We start from the raw sequence: 22,041 nt of genomic DNA on the forward strand, positions 1-22,041 counted from the left end.
ACTTTACCACTTTGTGTCTCAATTTTCCTATCTGTAAAATGGAGTTAATGATACGGGACTCTGTTGTAAAACACGGGGCTCTCTACTGATGCAAAGCCCTATATAAAAGCTAAGTATTATTATTTGGAAGCAAATTGATAGCGTCAGGAAAAATGCATATAATAAATTCTGTTTGTTTTTATCTCGTGTACTTGCAGAATTACTTAAACAAAAGGCATATAATAAAAGCGTAGATAGCTTGTAGGAAGACACACTGATTCAGCCAACACAGAGTCATTAACATTTGAAAGATAATGTCTTGTTATATTAAAAAATCTTACCAACAGCAAACAAAAATACCACACATGAACAAATTTTACATTTAAGATCTCGCATACTCGAAGACAATGGATTTTTACAAAGACATATCTTCCAATTTAAAAATAACAGCAGTGGGGGCAGAATAGATCACCACATTTGTATGTAAGGTGTCCTTAAGTCAAATATTAGTTTTAATTCTAGACATCTTGAGATTTTGCTACTATAAAATATAAATCCTCTTCCTAATTAATTTTACATGAAAAATACACCTTTATTACTGCCTTCAGTTGTAGGGCTTATTATTATTGCATTCAGTAAGATGGGAAAGAGTGATTTATATTGACTAAACTGTTTATTCTTAAAACTTGTAATTTAAACAGCAAGCAATGGGCACTCAGTATTCATCGTTGGTGTGATTTAGGATGCTGGGAACTTGTGTTTAGACTTCCCTGCAGTTACAGCACTACTTATAAGATTCATAACCTCACTTAGTGGGAAAATCAGAGCTGCTTGTGCAGCTGTTTATTTTCTAGCCTTCAAAGTGCCATGGAAATGTTTGCTCTCCAGAATAGTTGACTTCTCAGTGTGGGGAAAGGATGTGTTTGGAGCTAGAGTTTGCACACCAGTTAGTGGGTATCTGGTGATTATTATTCCATGCTTACAATATAATCTCCGTTCCATAGGGTAGACATTACTTTTGAAATTCACTTCTTGTTCCTTGTAGATTTTTAGTGGTTGGCAAAAAATCCAGCAAATATGGAGAAGTTGAATATTGGAGGGAGGGCGGGTATCAGGGTTAATTCACTTGTGTGCATTCACCTCTAGGATTGAAACACCCAATTCCAATCTACCGATGACCTGTCTCTCTTTCTCTCTGGGCATTAGTTCAGTGGTTCAGTACTGTCTCAGAGTACTGTCTTGGTACTGTCTTAAGCACTTCTGAGATTCTCATGGATATTTTATTGTTATCAATATGCCTGTATTTTTTCAGTAATAACACCAATAAAAAGTAAGAACACCTCACCGTAAGGCATGAAAATAAGAACCAATGGCCAAGATTTCTGTCAAATTTAGGTTTGCAAAATAGTTAAGCACATAAAAACCACCACCTTTTAAATCAATAGCACTCAGGGGTAAATAGATTCTCTCTTCTTCAGTTATAAAGCCAGAAGCTGCTAGGGCTGCCAGCTACAAATACTTATTTGTTTGGTTTTAACAAGTGCTATTTCTTTTTGTTAGAATTAGTTGTTTAAATAGTGATAATTAAACACCTTTCTATATTTATAGGAAACAGCACTGAATTTGTATAATCATAAAATCTCCTGCTAGTCACTGTGCTATTAGCGCTGTGCAGAATGTGCTACTGGTTGTCTATAAATATGAACATCAAGTAATTAGCACTCATTAAAATCCAAAAATAGAAAAGCAGCAAATGCCATTTATTTCTTACAATTGAGAACACCGATCCCACTGATGAAACGCTATGAGACACCAATGCTCTGAATTTGCAAATGCAAATGGGTAATTTTTCTTGCTGTGTAGTTTCTTTCTTTTGTCATGTAATGTGTGCAAACAGAAGTATAATCTATCCTTTGTTATAACAATGTTGAAAATGCATTACATTTTGCTTACATTTTGGCAAGAGTGGGCACATAAGAGGTTAATTTCAGGCAGTCCCAAGATATCTGAGAAAAATCGCACAAAAGAGCAAAAATCAATTTCACCTGTACTCCAGAAACGAACACCTTATGGAATTAGATTCACTCTGTGGAATGTATAATCTATACTGAGTTTCAAAATGATTAGCAGATATCTTTATGCTATAGGCTATTCAACTCATGGATGCTGCTTGCTTTTCTTCCCATTCCCCTATCAGGGAGTGAGGGAAAAGTACACTTCCATAAAGTTGTATAGATAACTTAATGCAGTTACAGAATGCTAATCACAAAAGATAGAAAGGAGAGCACAGTTGATTTAGTGGTGCATTGTTCTAAAAATGCCTTATATTGTTTAAACCCAGACCCCTTAGGTAATCTATTATTCGTACATATACAAGGGATGGATTTGACATGAAAAATTATTGGAAATGGTGAATCCCTCAAATCTGATGCAGAGTTTGGCCTGAAAATAGGTGTAATTTGGAATAAAGTAACTAATGTTTTATTATCCTTTTCAATGCTAGTAGTTAAAAAGAATTTAAACAGAGATTAAGAACATTTCCCCAATTATTTACAGTAGCTTATAGTTGATTTTTTCCATAGTTTAGTCCCCCATGAAAACATCTTGGCTACGTCTACATTGGCCCCTTTTCCGGAAGAGCATGGTAATTTTTGAAATTGCATTAGGGAAATGCGTGGGGGATTTAAATATCCCCCGCGGCATTTAAATAAAAATGTCCGCCGCTTTTTTCCGGCTTTTAGAAAAGCCGGAAAAGAGCGTCTACACTTGCCCCGATCCTCCGGAAAAAGCGCCCTTTTCCGGAGGATCTTATTCCTACTTCAAAGTAGCGCTTTTTCCGGAGGATCGGGGCCAGTGTAGACGCTCTTTTCCGGCTTTTCTAAAAGCTGGAAAAAAGCGGCGGACATTTTTATTTAAATGCTGCGGGGGATATTTAAATCCCCCGCGCATTTCCCTATTGCGATTTCAAAAATTACCATGCCCCTTCCGGAAAAGGGGCCAATGTAGACGAGCCCCTCATGTAAACTCCCACAGTAAGGTTTTGTTTGTACACTGGGTGAAATACCAGCTAAAATGGCAGGGGAAGATCAAAAGTCAAGGACTTGTGTCTGACTTTTTCTTGTGTGATTCTTTGCAGGTGAACATGGTCATGTCTCTTTTGGGAATGTTCTGTCCAACTTTATTTGATGTTATCAGTTCTCTGGAAAACTACCACCCTCGAATAGCTCTCAGATGGCAGCTGGGGCGCATCTTTGCTCTCTTCCTGGGCAATCTCTACACATTCATCATTGCCCTGATGGATGAGATCAATCTCAAGGCAAGCTAACCAGGAGATCTTCCATCACCATTGAACGCATGGTTTTTTTTTTAAACTTCTAATGAGGGTCAAGTTAAGTTAAGGGTTCCCAAGATGGTGCTGTGATCTCTAGGGAGATCAAACATGGGTTACAGGGTTGTGACTACAGTTGGGGAGGAATTTTTCAATTAATAAAAAGGTTTTTTTATCAGAAAAACAGTGATTTGTTGAACCTGAAATTTATTGGAAAAAAGAGTTGGTTTAACAAATTCCTCAACTAAAAATTGTTTTTTTCCCTGAAATTGGCAAAATGAAATATTCAGAACACAAATCTCTCATGTGAACTAATTTTTTGTTTAGAAATGTAAACTATTTATAATAAAAAATAGAGTAATGGTCAAAATCAAAATATAACACTTTGACTGATGCAACCCTAATTATTTTTCATTTTTTGTTTTGCAATTGTTTCCCCATGATCTTTACTTTTCACCCAGATTCAAGATGGTCTTTTTTCCCCCCAAAATCTCAAAAGTTCACAGGATAGATAATTGTTTCCAATCTTCCATCAACCATTCTAGAAGTGATCACTTCATCATGTCCCTATGATTCCCAATCGAGCTCTAAGGGAGGCAAGTTCTAAGCATGGGAAAGATTAAGAACTACTGAGTTAAGTTCATACAGTTGATCTGTCGATTAAAAACACATTTGGGATTTCTTTTTCTAGCTGGAAGAAGAGAAGATAGTGAAGTACAACATGACAATATGGGAAGCCAGCCTCTACAATGGTACAATACCAGAAAATGCCACTGCCCCTCCAATACAGGTGGATCCTGCAGACGTCCCTAGAGGGCCATGTTGGGAAACAATGGTAGGGCAGGTAATGCAGTTTATTTAGTATAATGAATCTCTCAGAGGATTTTATATCACCACCACTCTTTATTTCTGTTATCACTTGGCATTTTCCTAAAATAGGAAAGGATTGTGAATTAAGGGAAGACAGGATCCATGTCACTTCTTAGCTAATGGGCAGAGAAATACTTGTACCTTTGTTGAATCCTTTCAGGGCCTCACAGTTCCCCTTGCCCTCAGACGTTAACTATAGCTTACAATGACTGGAAATGTTTCTTTTCTCCTCTGTTTTTCTATTCTCTTCTTCTTCTTCTTTCTGTCCTGTACAGCATATTTAGCACTCATGAAAGGTGCCCGATTGACCCCTTCAAAGAATTTTGATAACCCAAGGCTAATTTGTGACAGCAAAATGAGTGTGTCAAAAGGTACAAAATGTGAAGTTCAACATGGCAAGTGTTACAAAACTGTGAATAGCCATCACTGTGCTTTTAAAAAGTTATTTCTCCATCTTTTATAACTGGTGACTTGCTGCAATTTAAGACTGTAGAGGTACATCTCCATTGCACACTTATTTTGAAATAAACTATTCTGGAATAGTTATTCTAGAATAGTTTATTTTGAAATAGCACATCTACATTGCAGATAAGCTTCAAAATTAGTGGGAGGCAGCCTTTCCTAATGTAGATGTGCTCTCTCAATTTAGAGCCCCAGGAGATACTGAGGAGGAATAACTTAGAATGGCCCTGATGAGGGGCTATTTCAAAATAGCAGAAGTGGAGCGTCAACACATACCTTATTTTGAAATAACTATTTTGGAATAAACATTATTCCTTGTAGAATGAGGTTTACAGATTTCGGAATAAGCTGTCCATTATTTCATAGACACTCGCATGGTAATTTTGAAGTAATGCTAGATGTGCCCTATGCTGTTTCAGCCAGCACAGTTTACTGATGGATATACCTAGCAGTTCTGTTTTAATCTGTAGAACAGACACATTCTTCTGAACTATCTGTGACTGTTGCAGGTCCTCACTCAAGTCCCTTGCCCTTGGACACCTTCTGGTCCACAAATCAGCCAGAGACCTTCTGGTGCAGTTACCCGTGCCTTTTATTGTCAGTTCCCACTTCTATTTACAAAGCTTACAGCGAACACAGCCAGCAAGTGCATCTTCCCGTGAGCACACTCAGCCATACCCTAGCTCCTTGCTTCTCCTCCTGGTTCCTCTCGCTTCCCCTTTTGCTGTCTTAAATAGTCCTCTGCTTGTGAAGCCCACAGCTGTTTCTAATAGCCCTTCAGGTCTGGGCTTGCTCAGCTGTTTGCCATCAGCCTCTTCAGTTAGGTTACAGAGGCAGAACTCTGGCTTAGCCAGCAGTCTGTCACAGTGACCTATATGGCTTCTGCAAAGCAGTCCTGGCTTGGACTGCCCTGAGTGCCCACACTGGGCACATCACAGCACTCGGCCATCAGCCCGGCTGCACTTGCCGCAGGCTGCCATCTGGGGAGAGGGGGCAATTGGGGGGCTGCAGGAGAGCTTCCACCCCCAGAAGCCTGCAGAGCCAGCCCAGTCCTCCCCATAGGGGGCTCGTGCCCCATTCCTCCCTCACCTCCTTCCACTTACCCTTCCCAAGAGTACCAAAGGACACCAAAGGAAAGGAATGGGTAGCAGGCTTCAAACTAGTAACAGAAAGTTGTTCTTCACAAAGCAAAGAGTCAACCTGTGGAACTCCTTGCTGCAGGAGGCTGTGAAGGCTAGAACTGGAACAGAGTTTAAAGGGAAGTGAGATCAAGTCATGGAGGTTGGGTCCATGGAGTGCTATTAGCCAGGGGGTAGGAGTGGTGTCCCTGCCCAAGGTTTGTGGAAGGCTGGAGGCATGAGACAAATGGCTTGGTCACTGTCTTCGGTCCATCCCCTCCAGGGTCCCTAGGGTTGGCCGCTGTCGGCAGACAGGCTACTGGGCTAGATGGACCTTTGGTCTGACCCAGGATGGCCATTGTAAGCTCAGGGCTCAGGGTCAGGGGTCTCAGTGGACCCCCTTGATTCTCTTGCACACCTGCTCCTGGGTGGCCAGGCTGGCAGATCTCCTGCCCAAGCCGGCCACTTTCCTGTGCCTAGTGCGGAGATCGTGGACAAGGTCCACGATCTCCGCACTAGCCCAGGCGGGTGCCCGCCTCTTGCGGTCTCGGGCAAGCTCCCGGGAGCCGCCAGCCTGGTCCCGGGAAGAGGGGGAGGGCTGGGGGGCATCGGGTGGGTGGCTTGCTCCGTGCCAGGTGCAGGGTCTGCTGGCTGGGTGCTGGCAGGCTCGCACCTGGCACGGGCACTGTAGCCAGCCCGTGCCCCTTTAAGGGGTCCGGGGCCGGGAGGGGGGCAGTAGAGTTTCCCTGGTGTTGGCCAGAGTGGCCACCAGGGAAACCTGGGGAGGGCTAGCCTCCCACTAGTTCGAATTAAGGGGCTACACACCCCTTAATTTGAACTAGCTAGTTCGAACTAGGCTTAATCCTCGTGGAATGAAGATTACCTAGTTCGAACTAAGCGCTCTGTTAGTTCGAATTAAATTCGAACTAACGGAGCGCTAGTGTAGCGCCTATGAAAGTTAGTTCGAACTAACGTCCGTTAGCTCGAACTAACTTTGTGGTGTAGACATACCCTCTGAGACCAAACATTTGGCTTCTCTCGGAGACCAAATTCTCATTGAATCCTAGCTTTTGATGCTCTAGTCACACTGCCAAGTTCCCCATTTGGAAATCAGGATCTTCATTGGAAAATCATACAGTCCCCTCAGGAAGCCAGCTGGAGATGTCACCAGTAGGGAGCAGATAGCCTGGAGTAAACTATAGTGTAGCAGGCTCTCTGCTGGACTCTCTGGTGCAGAATTACAAGATGCAAAACTCAGTCTCCTATGTGCCACAGAGGGACGAAGGTTTTAATTCAGCAGCATTTGAGACCAACCAGTGATGGGGACAGACTTTCTGGAAACCACAAAAATAGGACCAAAAATTGAGGGATGAGTAAATCTGGGATGAGGTCTAATAAGTGGTGAAGCTTCTACTAGGACATCTCCCTCCCGCCCTCATACCTGTGGGAACTAGGGTAGGAAAAGAAATAATGGTGCACCCTACGGCTGTGTCTACACTGGCCCCTTCTTCGGAAGAGGCATGCTAATTTCTAACTTTGGAATAGGGAAATCCGCGGGGGATTTAAATATCCCCCGCGGGATTTAAATAAACATGTCCGCCGCTTTTTTTCCGGCTTGGGGAAAAGCCAGAAAAGAGCGTCCAGACTGGCGCGATCCTCAGGAATAAAGCGGATCTCCTACCTGAAGTAGGAATAAGAGATCCTCCGGAAAAGGGCTTTATTCTGGAGGATCGCGCCAGTCTGGACACTCTTTTTCAGCTTTTCCCCAAGCCGGAAAAAAAGCGGCGGACATGTTTATTTAAATCCCGCGGGGGATATTTAAATCCGCCGCAGATTTCCCTATTCCAAAGTTAGAAATTAGCATGCCCCTTCCGAAGAAGGGGCCAGTGTAGACGTAGCCTACATGTTTGAAAGTTTACGGTATCAGGAGTGAAAAGTGGACTTCAGAGATCATCTAGAAGAGAATTCCACTGTTGCAGAATTCCTGTGTTCCAGGACAGAGGATTTTTCACACTCCACAGAGGAGATTGGATTACAATCTGGCAGTCCCAATGGGTAGCGGTCACTTAGCAGGCTCTTATCCACCATACTACAGCAGTCCTGGTACTACTTTAACATTCTGGGGGACCAGTTTGGCCCCCTGGTAAGCCCCAAAGATCTTTAGTGGTATTAATGGAGCAGACTGTTCCCCTCTCCTGCTGAGCACATCTGGGAATGTCTCCCAGTATTTATTTATGACTAGCCTAAATTTTATCTTAAAAATTACCTTGTGTCAACAGGAGTTTGTGCGACTGACCATCTCTGACACTATGACAACGTACATCACAATTCTAATTGGGGATTTCCTGAGAGCTGTCTTTGTCAGGTTTTTCAATTACTGCTGGTGCTGGGACTTGGAGTACGGATTTGTAAGTATCTCTCTCTTTCAATCCTATTGTCAGATACTCACTTGGCTTGTTGGTAGTAATTTCTATTTTCCTCTTGTACATCCCAAGGTTAGAGAAGACAAGATATGTTAACTTCAGAATTCCCTGACCCACATTAAACATAGTTTCTCCTCTCCTTTTGGCTCTCTTACTACTTTTGTTTACAGACATTTCCATTTTAAAGGCTCTAGCTTTAAATGGTTTAATATGATTAAACTGGCCAGTGGAATGGAGAAAAAGCAGCAAAGAACTGCTTTTAGATGGGTTAGAAATTTAGTTGGCACATTGTTTTAACTAAGATTAATCATGATCATATTACATTCACCTGATTAAAACAGTGACTCAATTTGGTGACAGGTGCATTAGAAATATCTAGGATGAGAGCATGAGGCTTCATTTAAGTCTTTGACAAAACCCCATGGCCTTTCATGGAGCAAGGATTTCATCCTTAGTTTAGAATGTTTTCTAATGCCAGTTCTTCCCTGGTTTGACTATTCACACCAGCTAGTCAAACAACAATAGAAAGCATTCAGAGTGGAACTTGATGTAAACTTACACCTATATCTGCACTAAAGACTTCTGCCAGCACAGCTATGTTTGTCAGGGCTGTGATCCCTGTCTGACTAGACATGCTTGCAAAGGCCTCCAGTGTAGACACAACTGTACCATCAAAATTGTGATTTTGCCGCCTTAGCTTGTTTTGCTCAGGGAGGGGATATACTAGTAAAAGCATTTTTTTTCTGATATAAACTGTGCCAACACTAGGGCTATGTCTACACTCACGGCTTCTTGCACAAGAATTATGCAAATGAGGCTAAGCATGGAATATCACTGAGCCTCATTTGCATACCTAATGAGCCACCATTTTTGCAGAAGAGGCTCTTGCACCAGAAGGAGCTGTCTACACTTCCCCTTCTAGTGCAAGAAAAACCCTCTTGCCCAATGCTGTTATTCCTGAAAATAATCGGCATAGCGGCATTGCGCAAGAGGGTTTTTCTTGCACTAGAAGGGGCAATGTAGACAGCTCCTTCTGGTGCAAGAGCCTCTTCTGCAAAAATGGTGGCTCATTAGGTATGCAAATGAGGCTCAGTGATATTCCATGCTTAGCCTCATTTGCATAATTCTCGTGCAAGAAGCCGTGAGCGTAGACATAGCCTAGGAGTGCTTTTGCTAGTACAGTATACAGGTAAAGTATATGGATAACGGGTTCCTAGTGTCACAGCCATCCTGTCCATAGGACGAATCGGGGTGGCTGCTCCAGGACCCGTGCTTTTGGGGACTCCCACAGTGGCCACCCCAACTGTCTTATTGATGGGAGGAACCCCATTGACACCCAGCCTCAGGGAGCTCTGCTTCCTGCTGCTGTGGAGAAGTGGGGTGCAGGAGGCTGGGAGAGGGTTGCGTGGTGGGCAGAGCAGGCTGCCGGGCTGCTCCAATCCCTGCTGCTCCTGCACCTGGCACCATAATCCTCCAGGTCACATTTTTTAAGGGAGAGGACAAGGGGGCAGAGCATGAATGGGGCTTGCAGAAGGGGCGGGGCCTGCGGTGTGGGGGGATTGCACCAGGTCCCACACCTGGGCCACTGGAAGGAGGGACTTGCCCCTCAGGCCCTGTGCTCCCTTGGGATGGCCCTGCCTAGTGTAGGTAAGTTTTACGTGTAAGCAGAGTTCCCCTACACACTAAATTTCATGGTAATTTTCATTCATTCATCTTTATAATATTAAATACTAACACATTAAATAGAATGCAGGGGTAAAACTGACCTCTCCTTTTGTTCCTCATCTATCCCTCTTGCCTTGTATTACAGTCAATAATAAATCCACACATACTTTCAAAGCTTTTTAGGCACTATTTTCAGGGAAAAAAATGACACTGAACCATTCAGTCAGGTTATTACTCAGGGAAAGCTAATACGGGGGTTAGGACGTTTGTCATTCTGGTTTCTGGTGGAAAAATTCCATAGCTATGAGCCAGCCACTGAGAGAGCCCTCTGCTGTGGCAAGTTTCAGCTTTAGCCCTGTTAACAGCCAATATCCTGGACAAATGAAGCTGTTGTTGTTGCTCTCAAGATACAGGCAGTTCCTGAAATAACCAAGACCCAGCCTCTGTCATGTGAAAAACAGGCACATAAATGAAACTTGGTGTTGGACAGGGAGTCACTATACCATGTGAAGCTCTGTAATGATGTGCTCTTGTTACTCTGTGCTACTTAGATGGATTGCTACATGTTGGACCAGCTAGAGTTTCCTCAGTCTTCAGATTTACCACAGACACTGGGCTAGTTGAGGTTGAAAGTGAAGGATGCATGAATCACTTCAGACAGTTCATGAGAGTCATCACAGAGAGAAAGTGTCTCAGCTTCTCCACCTGCCAATGGGAGCAAAAGGCATTTTGGGGCACTAGGGGTATTAAGAGATCCAGGGGCAGTGAAAGGTCCAGAGTGATTTCAAGTCTTCATGCCATTGGAGAACAGATGCCGTCCATTTAGAGTTATGTTATAGTCTTGGCCTGTTTCCCTCTGCCTACAAAATTCGACTCTAATTTTCCCAGTGTTAGGAGCAGCCAGCTGCTCGTTGTGTAGGTATTTATCCTCACTGAAGTCCCAGGAAATCTGGGAGGTGTCAGGGTTTGATGGGAAGGAGATACGGAGCTGAGTAGCATCTGATGTTACCAAAGGCCATGGGAGTAGATATGCTGTAAATCTTACTGACTGGATAATAGTCAGTTTCTTTGAACAGAGTGGCAAAACTCCTTTAGCATTCTTTGCAGGAAATGGCTTTAGAAGAAGAATGAAAAAAATATGCCAATTTGCTTCCTAATGGTTTCTAAAGCTTGGACACATGCAAACAATAAGCAGTGTCACTTGTGAGATCACCATTGTTACCCCACAATACAATACTGTCCCTGATTCTGGGGCAATGTGACTCAGACACTGTTTCATAGAAAGTGATCTATGAGGTGAGATAGGGTTAGGCCAAATTATGCCTTTAAGCTTGAGAATACTCTCACTACAATCAATGGGCTACTCACACATAAAAATAGTGTGTGCGTAAGCACATTGCTGAATGGACACTCAACTTGAAGCAAGTCCTGTTGCTCATTGTGTTCTGCCCAGTGCCCTTGAGGCATTGCTCCCTACTAAGAGAGCATGTATCTTGACTCAGCTTCTTCAACAATGTTCCTCTTCCCTCTTTCCCTGGCTCACAAAGATAGTAATTTAGCCCTCTGAACAAAATAGACACTGCTTTACTCACTTGGATTTAAAGTATTAAACTGACTGATTTTAGTGTCTAGTTTTCATGTTTGAATCCAGTCAGCTAACATTTCAATTTCTCCAGTTAGTATTTCATACCACTGCCTAATTTTTCTTTCCCTATTGCTCTTAGCTACCTTTGTGTATGTTAAAAGAATAACAACAAAATCAATAAAGCAAAGCTTGGATGGACAAGAGCTCTAAGTATAGAGCATGGACTAAGAGAGCAAAATACCATGTCTCATACCTTTTACACATCAGCAGGCCCGTTATGCACAGCTACACTTTGACAGAATACAATTGCACTCTCTTGATGGCTAACCTGGGAATATGCATGGTCTTGGGGGCAGCTAGCAAATGGGATGCTCAGATAAAAAGGTGTTAATGAAAGCTGTGGAATGTTTACTTGAGAGCAAGTGGATTCCTTATTTTTGTTATTAATTATTATTCACTAAGTGCCACTGGTTGATAAAGCTAAATGAAGTAGCGATGGGTGATGCAAGATCACATTTAAGAGATTTGGACCCTTAGCTTTTGATTTGTAGTCTAGTTACCTTGTGTTGCCCCCCTAGTTAGTTAAAACAGCCATTTAAGCCAAGTTTTTAGATGCTCTTGGAGCACACAAAGCAGCCAGAATTTATTGGTGAATCTGTCCAAGATTTTCCCACTGCCAGCCTTGTTGACAATATTTCATTTGGAAAAAAAACAACCTTTGTTTATTCTGCCTCTTTCATCGTCACCAGTAATAAATATTCAGAAAATAGAACTTATCTAATAGTTTACTTCATACAACGTCAACAAAACTAACATTGATTTTATTTTATGGATAAGTACAGAGATTTTGTATTTGCGGGCAGTGTTCTTATTACTTTAGAACAAAGGCTGTATAAACAACATACATATCACAGCATTATATATAGACATATATATTTTATACAAAGAATTATGTTAAAAGGACTAGGGCTAGCAAGCGATTAAAAAATGAATTACGATTAATCGTAATTAATCACACTGGTAAGCAATAATTTAATATGATTTATTTAAATATTTCTAGATATTTTCTATGTTTTTAAATACATTGATTTCAATTACAACTCAGAATACAAAGTATGCAGTGATCACTTTATATTTTCTATTATAAATATTTGCACTGTAAAAACAAAAGAAATTGTGTTTTTCAATGCACCTAATACAAATACTATAGGGCAATCTCTTTTTCATGAGAGTTGAACATATATATGTAGAATTATGTACAAAAATAAAAGAATAGAAAAGTTGAGAGCCTAAAACTCTACTCAGTCCTATTTCTTGTTCAGCCATATGCTCAAACAAGTTTATTTACATTTGCATGAGATAATGCGGCCTGCTTCTTGCTCACCATGTTACCTGAAAGTGAGAACAGGTGTTTGCATAGCACTGTTGTTGCCACCGTTACAAAATATTTCATGCCAGATGCACTAAAGAATCATAATGCTTCATGCACCATTCCGCAGAACTAGTGTCCATGCTGCTCAATAACAATGTGGACCAATGCATGTTTATTTTTGACATCTGACGTAGATGCCACCACCAGACAGTTGATTTCCTTTTTTGGGGGGAGCGGGGAGGGGTTCTATAGTTTCTGCATCATGGTATCACTCTTTTAAGATTTCTGAAAGCATTTTCATACCTCATCTTTCTCATATTTTGGAAGGCACTTCAGATTCTTTAACCTTGGGTTGGGTGCAGTAGCTATATTTAGAAATCTCACATTGGTATCTTCTTTGCGTTTTGTCAAATCTGTCATGAGAATGTTCTTAAAATGAGCTGCATGCCAAATCATCATCTGAGACTACTATAACAGGAAATATGTGGCAGAATGTGGATAAAACAGTAGGAGACATACAATTCCCCTTCAATGGGTTCACATTATTTTTTTAACAAGTGATATCAGCATGGAAGCATGGCCTCTGGAATGGTGGCCAAAGCATTAAGGAGCACGTGAATGTTTAGCATATCTGGAATGTAAATACCTTGCAATGCTGACTACAAAAGTTCCATGTGAATGGCTGTTCTCTCTTTCTGGTGACACTGTAAATAAGAAGCGGGCACAATTATCTGCTATAAATGTAAGCAAAATTGTTTGTACAGCAATTGCTTTGTTGTACAATAAGGACTGTGAATGGACTTGTAGTTTCTGAAATTTTGCATTGTTTTGTTTTTGTGTGCAGTTATGTAAAAAAAAAATCTACGTTTGTAAGTTGCACTTTTGTGATAATCAGATTTCACTACAGTACTGGTATGAGGTGAATAGAAAAATACTATTTCTTTTGTTTCTTTACAGTGCAAATATTTGTAATAAAAATAGTATACTGTCAGCAGCGTATACTTTGTATTCTGTGTTGTCACTGAAATCAAAGTGTTTGAAAATGTTGAAAAACATCCAAAAATATGTAACAAATTAATTGGTATTCTATTGTTTAACATCGTGATTAAGACTCTGATTAATTGTGATTCATTTTTTTAATTGCAATTCATTTTTTGAGTTAATTGTGTGAGCTAACTGTGATTAAAATCAACAGCCCTAAAGGAACATTAAGGTTACAAAGTCCAGTACAGAAGTTTATTGTACTATCTCCTAAGGTTGCCTTGCCTGTGAAAACTTTTCCAGAGAACCGTTAACCTCCTAGCCTCCAACACTTTAACTAGCTCTAATTCAAAGATACAAACTCATTTCTGTCCAGTCATCTGAAGAAGTGGGCTGTGCCCACGAAAGCTCATGATACCATCTACATGTTTTGTTAGTCTTTAAAGTACTACCAGACTATTTGTTGTTTCTTAAGTTTTTCCTGTTACCGACTAACTCGGCTATCCCTCTGAAGCTTTTAAACTCTTTTGTGTTCTTTAAATATGCATTTAGAAATACATGCACAAAGGTGACCATTACTGGAACACTGTCTAGTTCTGGATTACACAATTCAAGAAGGATGTTGATACATTGAAAAGAGTTCAAAGAAGAGCCAAAAACTGATTAAAAGGATTGTAAACCATGCTGCTAGCAACAGGCTTAAGGAGATCAATCTGTTTAGCTTATCAAAGAGAAGGTTAACAGTGACTTGGTCACTATCTAATTCCTTCCACAAGTTGATAATAGAGGACTCTCCAGTCTAACAGACAAATTCAGGCTAGCCAAAAAGTTCACATTTTTAAGGCACACACTTTTAACAGTGAGGGTTGTTAGCAAAAGTTAATTGGAACAGTTTACCAATGGTTGTGGTGGATTCTCGATCGTTGAACACTTTTCAATCAAGATAGAATGGATTTTTACTAAAATGATATTCCCTAGTTTAATAAGGAATTCATTCAGGCCTGTGTTACACATGAGGTCAGACTAGATGATCTCAATGGTTCTTTCTGGGCTCAGAATCTATGAATCATTGTTTTAAAAGTTCAGAGCAAATCCCATAAGAATGGAACTCTTTTTACTTCCCAGTAGTATCTTCACCTCTGCAAAGAGCTCAGTAAGATTTACAGTGAAATACTTCAGGCTGTACTGAAGGCAGCACATTGGTCTTGAGTCATATTCATTTGTTTCATGAATAAATTTCATTATGCAACAGAGAGAAGATATTGCCAGTATATTGTTGCTGTTGTAAATGACCATTTTAATCTATTCCTATTTTAATCTACTTTAAATCTATTCTGTGTCAGTTTAAAAATTTTTCTGTGTGCCTAATGGAAGCATTTGTGTCTTTTCTTTCAGCCTTCTTATTCAGAGTTTGATATAAGTGGAAATGTGCTGGGACTGATCTTTAACCAAGGCATGATCTGGTAGGTGTGGCAGAGAACATTTATGATACCAACAGGGTGTTGTATACTAGATCAGTTTAGTTAGCAGGGCTGTGTGAATTTTTTCACATTGCCTATGAAATCAAGCATGAAATTCATATTTTGAAGTGCTGGGCTTGATTCACCACTGCGTTACTTTAGTTTTATGCCAATATAGCTCAACAGGCGTCAAACTGGATACCTGGAAATCAATGGTGTTAAGTCAGCATAGCATTAGAGTAACATTGGTGAATCAGATCCAGGCTAAGGTGATGGGGCCAGATTCACCAATGTATGGTATGCACTTGGCTTGGGTTTCACACCACAGCTGTCAAGTCAAATGTATAGCTGTTGGGCATTTTTGGAGAAGCACAAAGGTGCTAGAGCTTTCCTGAGATTCTGATTTGTAGTTTTATACTGAAAATTAACAACGTATTTATGTGGCCCAAGTCCAAAGAGTTTCCCAGGCACAGAAGCTGTTTCCTTACCCCTGAAGCCTATGGAATAAATGGCAGAAAGAAATAATTGCCTAAATATATAACTAACTCTGCTATACAGTTTAGTATTAGCCCTGAGCTACAAACTAGCAGAATTGCTATAGCAAGGTGCAACCTTTGGCCCATCAGGGCAATCTGATTGCAGCTCGTGAGACTTTTTACTGACACTGAGAGCCCGCAAGCATCGCCGCTGCCCCCAGCTCCCAGTGACCACAGTTCACCATACCACTACACTGTGGTCTCTTTGTATTAACAGATGAAAAAAAAAAAAAAGGTAAAATTACAATATAATAGTAATACCTAGCTCTTATATAGCACTTTTCCTCTTCAGACACCAAGTACTTTCTGCAGAGGGGAAATATCATTATCCCCATTTTATACATGGGGAAACTGAGGCATAGAAAGGGGGCTGTGACTTGCCCCAGGTCACCTAGTAGGCCAATGGTGGGGCTGGAAATAGGACCCAGAAGTCTTGGTTCTATCTACTTGGCCACACTGGTAAATCCTCTGAGGGCAAGAAGAGTGAGGTCAGGCCCAAAGACATGAGTGCCCAGTGTTTCAAAGTCATAAACATGTAAATATACGTAACTAACACTATATATTCACAGTCAATAGGTACTTATTTAGAACTAGGCCCTAAATAACAATGTGTAACGTATTGGGGTGTAGTGAGGGGCTGTGTCCCCACCTACTCTGCAACCTCGGATGCCTCGCGGTGCTTTGCTGTTGTGGCCTCCAACCTGGGCCGCTCATAAACAGCCTAACAGCATGCAGGTTACATCCTGAATGTTTGTGTACAGCTGCAGCTCTGGTCCACCAGCTCTGACCCCGGCAGTACGTCAACAATACTTCAGTCAGCTTCCAGTGTGACACCAATGAATTCCCAGACCTGAATTTTCCTCAGAAATGTGTGTTCTGCACTGGCCAGCCTTCCTCTAGTCTGGATATTAAAAAGTCCATTGCCCCTGCAGTATTCAACAGTCTGCTACATTAACTAAAGTTACCAAACTGTTCAGTTGAAACAAAAACACTGGATTCATTTAGATTAAAAATAAAACAAGTTTATTTAACAAAAAAGAGGTTTTAAGTGAATAAAAGACACTTAAGTCAGAAGTAATTACAAGACAAATAAAGCTAAGATACTTTCTAGTAGCTAAAACTTGACAAGCTAGACTTGGTTCAAGGTAAAAATCATTACCTCATGTTCCTAGCAACTGCTCTCACTAAATTCTCAGGTCAGGAATATCTCCCCCCCCCTCCCCAAGTCAAAGGGCTGAGTTCTTTGTTGTCTTAGGTGAGACACAGAATGAACAAATGAGCCTCAAGTATAGTCCAGTCTTCCTTTGAAATTTGTTTTCCTGAGGGGTTAACTCTATATAAAGATCATTCCAGCTGTAAGGAAGGAGGCTCAAAATCTCTTTCCCCATGAGGCTCTGTGTTAGCTGTTGATCTGTTCATGCCCTCCTTCATTGCCAAAGAATGGCCACTTGATTAGAGACTGCTGATCAACTTTGAAGACACTTGGTTAGAAGCATCAACTTGTCATTCATCTTTGGGAGACCACTTTATCCATATTGGTAAACACATTGTAAACATAATTTCAGTTTATGTTTATATACACATTGCAGAAGAATATTAGTGATCAGTGTGCTATTAGTTTTTAAATGATGCCTGATGAGGCATATTTTTCAGCAAGATTATTACAATAATGTGTAGTGCAGAGTTACAGAGCTGCTCTCGGTCACATCGTGGTAACAGAATAAGTAAAATAAATGTCAGCACAGGAGACAAGTAGAATATTCTTAATAAAACAAGGGTAAATTAAATTGAGACTAACTTAGATTATAATAAAACAAGCTACTCAGAGGCTAGTAAGAGATTAAGGGGTGTGGAATTATCTCTTCTACAAAAATGAAAGAATCTACTTGAGTGGATTTGAAAATGAAAGAACCATTTAAAGAAGAACATGAAAAGGGGAAAATCATAGAATCCTAGGGCTGGAAGAGACCTCAGGAGGTCATCAAGTCCAGCCCTCTGCCCAAAGCAGGGCCAATCCCAACTAAATTATCCCAGTCAGAGAATTTTGTCAAGCCGAGACTTACAAACCTCTACAGATGGAGGTTCCACCATCTTCCTAGCTAATCAATATTTTTTCTGAATGGATGGTTAAAGTTCATTTGGAGAATAAAAGGAGGTCAGGGGAGCATTAAGACTGAGAAAGAGATAATTCAACGAATATTTTATCCCTGGCAGGAAGTCAATGGAAGGAGATGATACATGGGTTCATGCACTATGTATTGCTGCAAAATAAGGGGATATGAAAGCCCAGAGTGGGTGAAAGGTTATGGTGTATCTCAATCTGCAGAGTTTTACAAAGCACTTTCTTGTTTGTTTCTAGGATGGGTTCTTTTTACGCTCCAGGCCTGCCAGCCATCAATGTGTTCCGCCTCCACACCTCAATGTATCTGCAGTGCTGGGCCGTGATGTGCTGCAATGTCCCCCATGAGAGGGTCTTTAAAGCCTCTAGATCCAATAACTTCTACATGGCCATGCTGCTCTTTATTCTCTTCCTTTCCACCCTGCCTGCTGTGTACACTATTGTCTCTATCCCACCATCTTTTGACTGCGGTCCATTCAGGTCTTTTGCATTTTATATCCATCTCTTTCTTGACAAATAGGTTATCTCATGGGATGATAATTGTACAATGAAGGACATAACTAAAACTAACTTCCTTAGTAGGTGTTGGCACTTTATAAACAATACTAATTTTATTTGCATAGAGGGCCATAATATCTGAAGATGAATTAAATGTGAGAGAAATGATTAACTATTTTAAAGTATTCACTAACTGGTAAGACAGAAATTATTATTTTTTTAAATAAAGTTTCTTACTGATGTAATCAAGTCTGAAGTTATATGTCAGGAATAGAGAACCATTCTGCTGGACATACATGCTCTGCCTGCTTGAGATGATCTGTTCAAGTGTAGAGTGAGAGTAGACTCATTGCTTGACATTTAGCACTAGTGTGCCTCAAGCACAAAAAAACATACTGCAGAAAAGGATTTAGCAGTAGCAGAGGGGGAGGCTAGATGACCTAACAATGCTTTTCCAGGTCAAATTTCTGAGATTTTCTGCAGTACTTCAGGGAGTTCTATTAGCAGCACTGGTATTTCTGGTGCTGTGAGACACCCTCTGGAGTTCTCAGGAATGACGGACAAAAAGGGAGTGCGTGTTGACAGCAGTTATGTGTGTAAATCCATGCATTTTGATACAAGAAAAAACAATATCCCAGATAATGTGGCCTACAGTTTCAAAAGGGACTAGTGATTATGAGCACCTCAGGTTTTGGATGCCCATATTGAAACACATGAAAGGGAATTTTCAGAAAATGCTGGATGCTAGCGCTTTGACAATCTCAAATAAGGCATCCAGAACCACTAGTTGCTTTTGAAAAATGTGGTCCTGCATTCCCCTACAAGTAGATGATAGCACAAGTGGAGTATAAGTATGAAGACACTTTCCCATTCAAGAATCAGTTGATCCCACACCCTAGTTTTCACCCTGTGCATTGCAAAATTGGATATTAGAGAGAAATCTCCAGCACCCCTGTTTGCCATTTAGGGAGACATATGATACTGTTTGATATCTACTTGCAAAAATGTGTTAATGGAGTAAAAGAAAAAGGATAGTAAATTGGACATCCAGTTTCTAGGGAAAGGCTTGAAACATCCATTAATGCCATGAGTGAAGTGATTCCAGTGCATCTTTTAAAGGCAAGGAAGTCTTGATGTCTTAGCTCTAAACGTTCTTTTAGATATAGGCAAAACATTCAGGAGATTTTTTTCAGTAGAGTGTCACACTCAGGATCATTATGTGGGAGAAATGCATGAAATACCAGCAAATCTGCTGAGACATGAAACTGATTGGAGGTCACAGAACTGATACAAACAGGTGATAATAATTACCAATTTTCTTTTAGTAAGTCAGAGGGTGCCCTCTGGGGACAGGTCTGTGTAACTGACATCCCAGACCATGTACAATTTAAGATGAGAAACTAAAACATTTCCTATAAAGTTTCCTCTTCTTCTCTCCCTCCAGGGGTGAAGTTGAGTGAACATGCTACCAATTTTTGCTTTTTCTGTGTGCTGCTTTAATCTATTAAAATGTATAAAATGTTATGGGAGTCTTAAAATTGACTCAGTAAAAAGCATTTCAATAATGTTAACAACAATAACTTATTGTTGTGCCCAGACGTGGTATGATAAAAACATGTTATATGTTGATACACAACTGGTGTCTACATGTTATGAGATACAGTGTTACTTTCTGTTTCTAAACAGTGGGAAAACCAGAATGTTTGAGGTCATTTCGGAAACCTTGGAGAATGACTTCCCATCCTGGTTTGGGAAAGTATTTAGTTATGCTTCTAATCCTGGACTGATCCTGCCCTTCATATTGCTTATGGTGTACGTACAGTATTTTAACTCAGCTCAAAGCTTTCCTATGTGAATCTTTGCCTAGTTCCTTTCACGTTATGTCTCCCTAACTCTAGGTTGCCCACCGGAAACACAGACTCATAGACTTTAAGGTCAGAAGGGACCATTATGATCATCTAGTCTGACCCCCTTCACAATGCAGGCCACAGAATCTCACCCAACCACCCCTGGAATAATCCTCTCACCTATATCTCGGATATTGAAGCCTTCAAATAGTTCAAAGACCCCAAGATGCAGAGAATCCTCCAGCTGTGATTGGCAAAAAACCTCCAGGGCCTCTGCCAATCTACCCTGGAGGAAAATTCCTTCCCGACCCCAAATATGGCAATTAGCTGAACCCTGAGCATGTGGGCAAAACTCACCAGTCAGACACCCAGGAAAAGTTCTCTATAGTAACCCTATCATCCCTCCATTGGCCTATTTACCACTGATAATGAAAGGTCAATTAGGTACCAAGATCATGTTATCTCATCAAAGCATCCCCTTCATAAACCCATCTAGCTTAATCTTGAAGCCAGATAGGTCTTTTGCCCCCACTACTTCCCTTGGAAGGCTGTTCCAGAACTTCACTCCTCTAATGGTTAGAAACCTTCGTCTAATTTCAAGTCTAAACTTCCTACTAGCCAGCTTATATCCATTTGTTCTTGTGTCCACATTGGTATTAAGCTTAAATAATTCCTCTCCCTCCCTGGTATTTATCCCTCTAATATATTTAAAGAGAGCAATCATATCTCCCCTCAGCCTTCTTTTGGTTAAGGTAAACAAGCCAAGTTCCTCGAGTCTCCTTTCATAAGACAGGTTTTCCATTCCTCGGATCATCCTAGTGGCCCTTCTTTGTACCTGTTCCAGTTTGAATTCATCCTTCTTAAACACGGGAGACCAGAACTGCACACAGTATTCCAAATGAGGCCTCACCAATGCCTTGTATAACGGCACTAACACCTCCCTATCCCCACTGGAAATACCTTGCCTACTGCATTCCAAGACCATATTAGCCTTTTTCAAAGCCATGTCACAATGGCGGCTCATAGTCATCCTATAATCAAGCTGAGTACAACACTGATTGCCTTTTGTTGAGAGACTTGAAGAATTCAATAATTTTGCTTGATCATAATTAAAGTGTAGCTGCACTAAGGGCAGGCTTTCCAGCCCCTCTTTTTTGTGCAATGGCTTTTTTTATTGTTTTATTACCATAGTGCCAAAAATCATTAAGAAGCAAGCAAACACACACATATGGGATCCAAGTTTCAGTGACTTTAATCAGTCTATTGAAGCAGAACTGCACATCATAAAACCTAGCACGTTTTGCAGTGCACTCTCTGAAGCGCTCTTCCCTTGAGACAGAGCTTTTCTTTAAGCCTGTTCCTATGCATCTTGAGTTTTCCATAATAATAAAGAAGCCTGAAAAGCAAGTGAATAACCATCATTTTGCTAAACTAGGTTTGAGGAAAGAGTTGGGGGCATGTTGAAGAGAAGCCACATAGAGGGCTTCCAATCTAGACTCCCTCTCTGAAACACCAGTAAAAGAGCTGTGCTGTCAGCCAGGCTTGCTACACCCTTTTACTGCAAGTTCCCTGTCCAAAGTCTAATTTCTGAGGATTTGGACTGGGAATGGATGTTTGTCCATAAATCAGTCCAGAATAAGAATGAAAATCCTGAAACTATTCTTCTCAAAGAAGTTTTCAAAGTTAAACTGATACATAAACCTATAGGATCATTTAGCACACACAAAATTACATTCAGTCACCTCTTGGGTGAAATTCAGTCATGATATAACATCGCACAAGAGTATGGACAACTATT

General features: G+C 40.7%; 1 protein-coding gene across 1 annotated transcript in view; it reads left to right on the forward strand.

Annotated features, from left to right (window-relative positions):
* TMC1 (transmembrane channel like 1) overlaps nucleotides 1-22,041 on the forward strand; it is a gene marked incomplete at its 5' end in the record, with an annotated part of 69,509 nt that overhangs the window by 41,694 nt on the left and 5,774 nt on the right. Inside the window, 6 exons of the mRNA XM_075932632.2 lie at nucleotides 3,116-3,295; nucleotides 3,999-4,151; nucleotides 8,037-8,165; nucleotides 15,179-15,246; nucleotides 18,139-18,378; nucleotides 20,083-20,208. Coding sequence (XP_075788747.2) covers nucleotides 3,116-3,295; nucleotides 3,999-4,151; nucleotides 8,037-8,165; nucleotides 15,179-15,246; nucleotides 18,139-18,378; nucleotides 20,083-20,208 — 896 coding nt within the window. The remainder of the gene's footprint in view (nucleotides 1-3,115; nucleotides 3,296-3,998; nucleotides 4,152-8,036; nucleotides 8,166-15,178; nucleotides 15,247-18,138; nucleotides 18,379-20,082; nucleotides 20,209-22,041) is intronic.

Source organism: Pelodiscus sinensis, chromosome 6 (genome assembly GCF_052426305.1).
Source record: "Pelodiscus sinensis isolate ZL-2025 chromosome 6, ASM5242630v1, whole genome shotgun sequence".
Classification (NCBI taxonomy): domain Eukaryota; kingdom Metazoa; phylum Chordata; order Testudines; family Trionychidae; genus Pelodiscus; species Pelodiscus sinensis.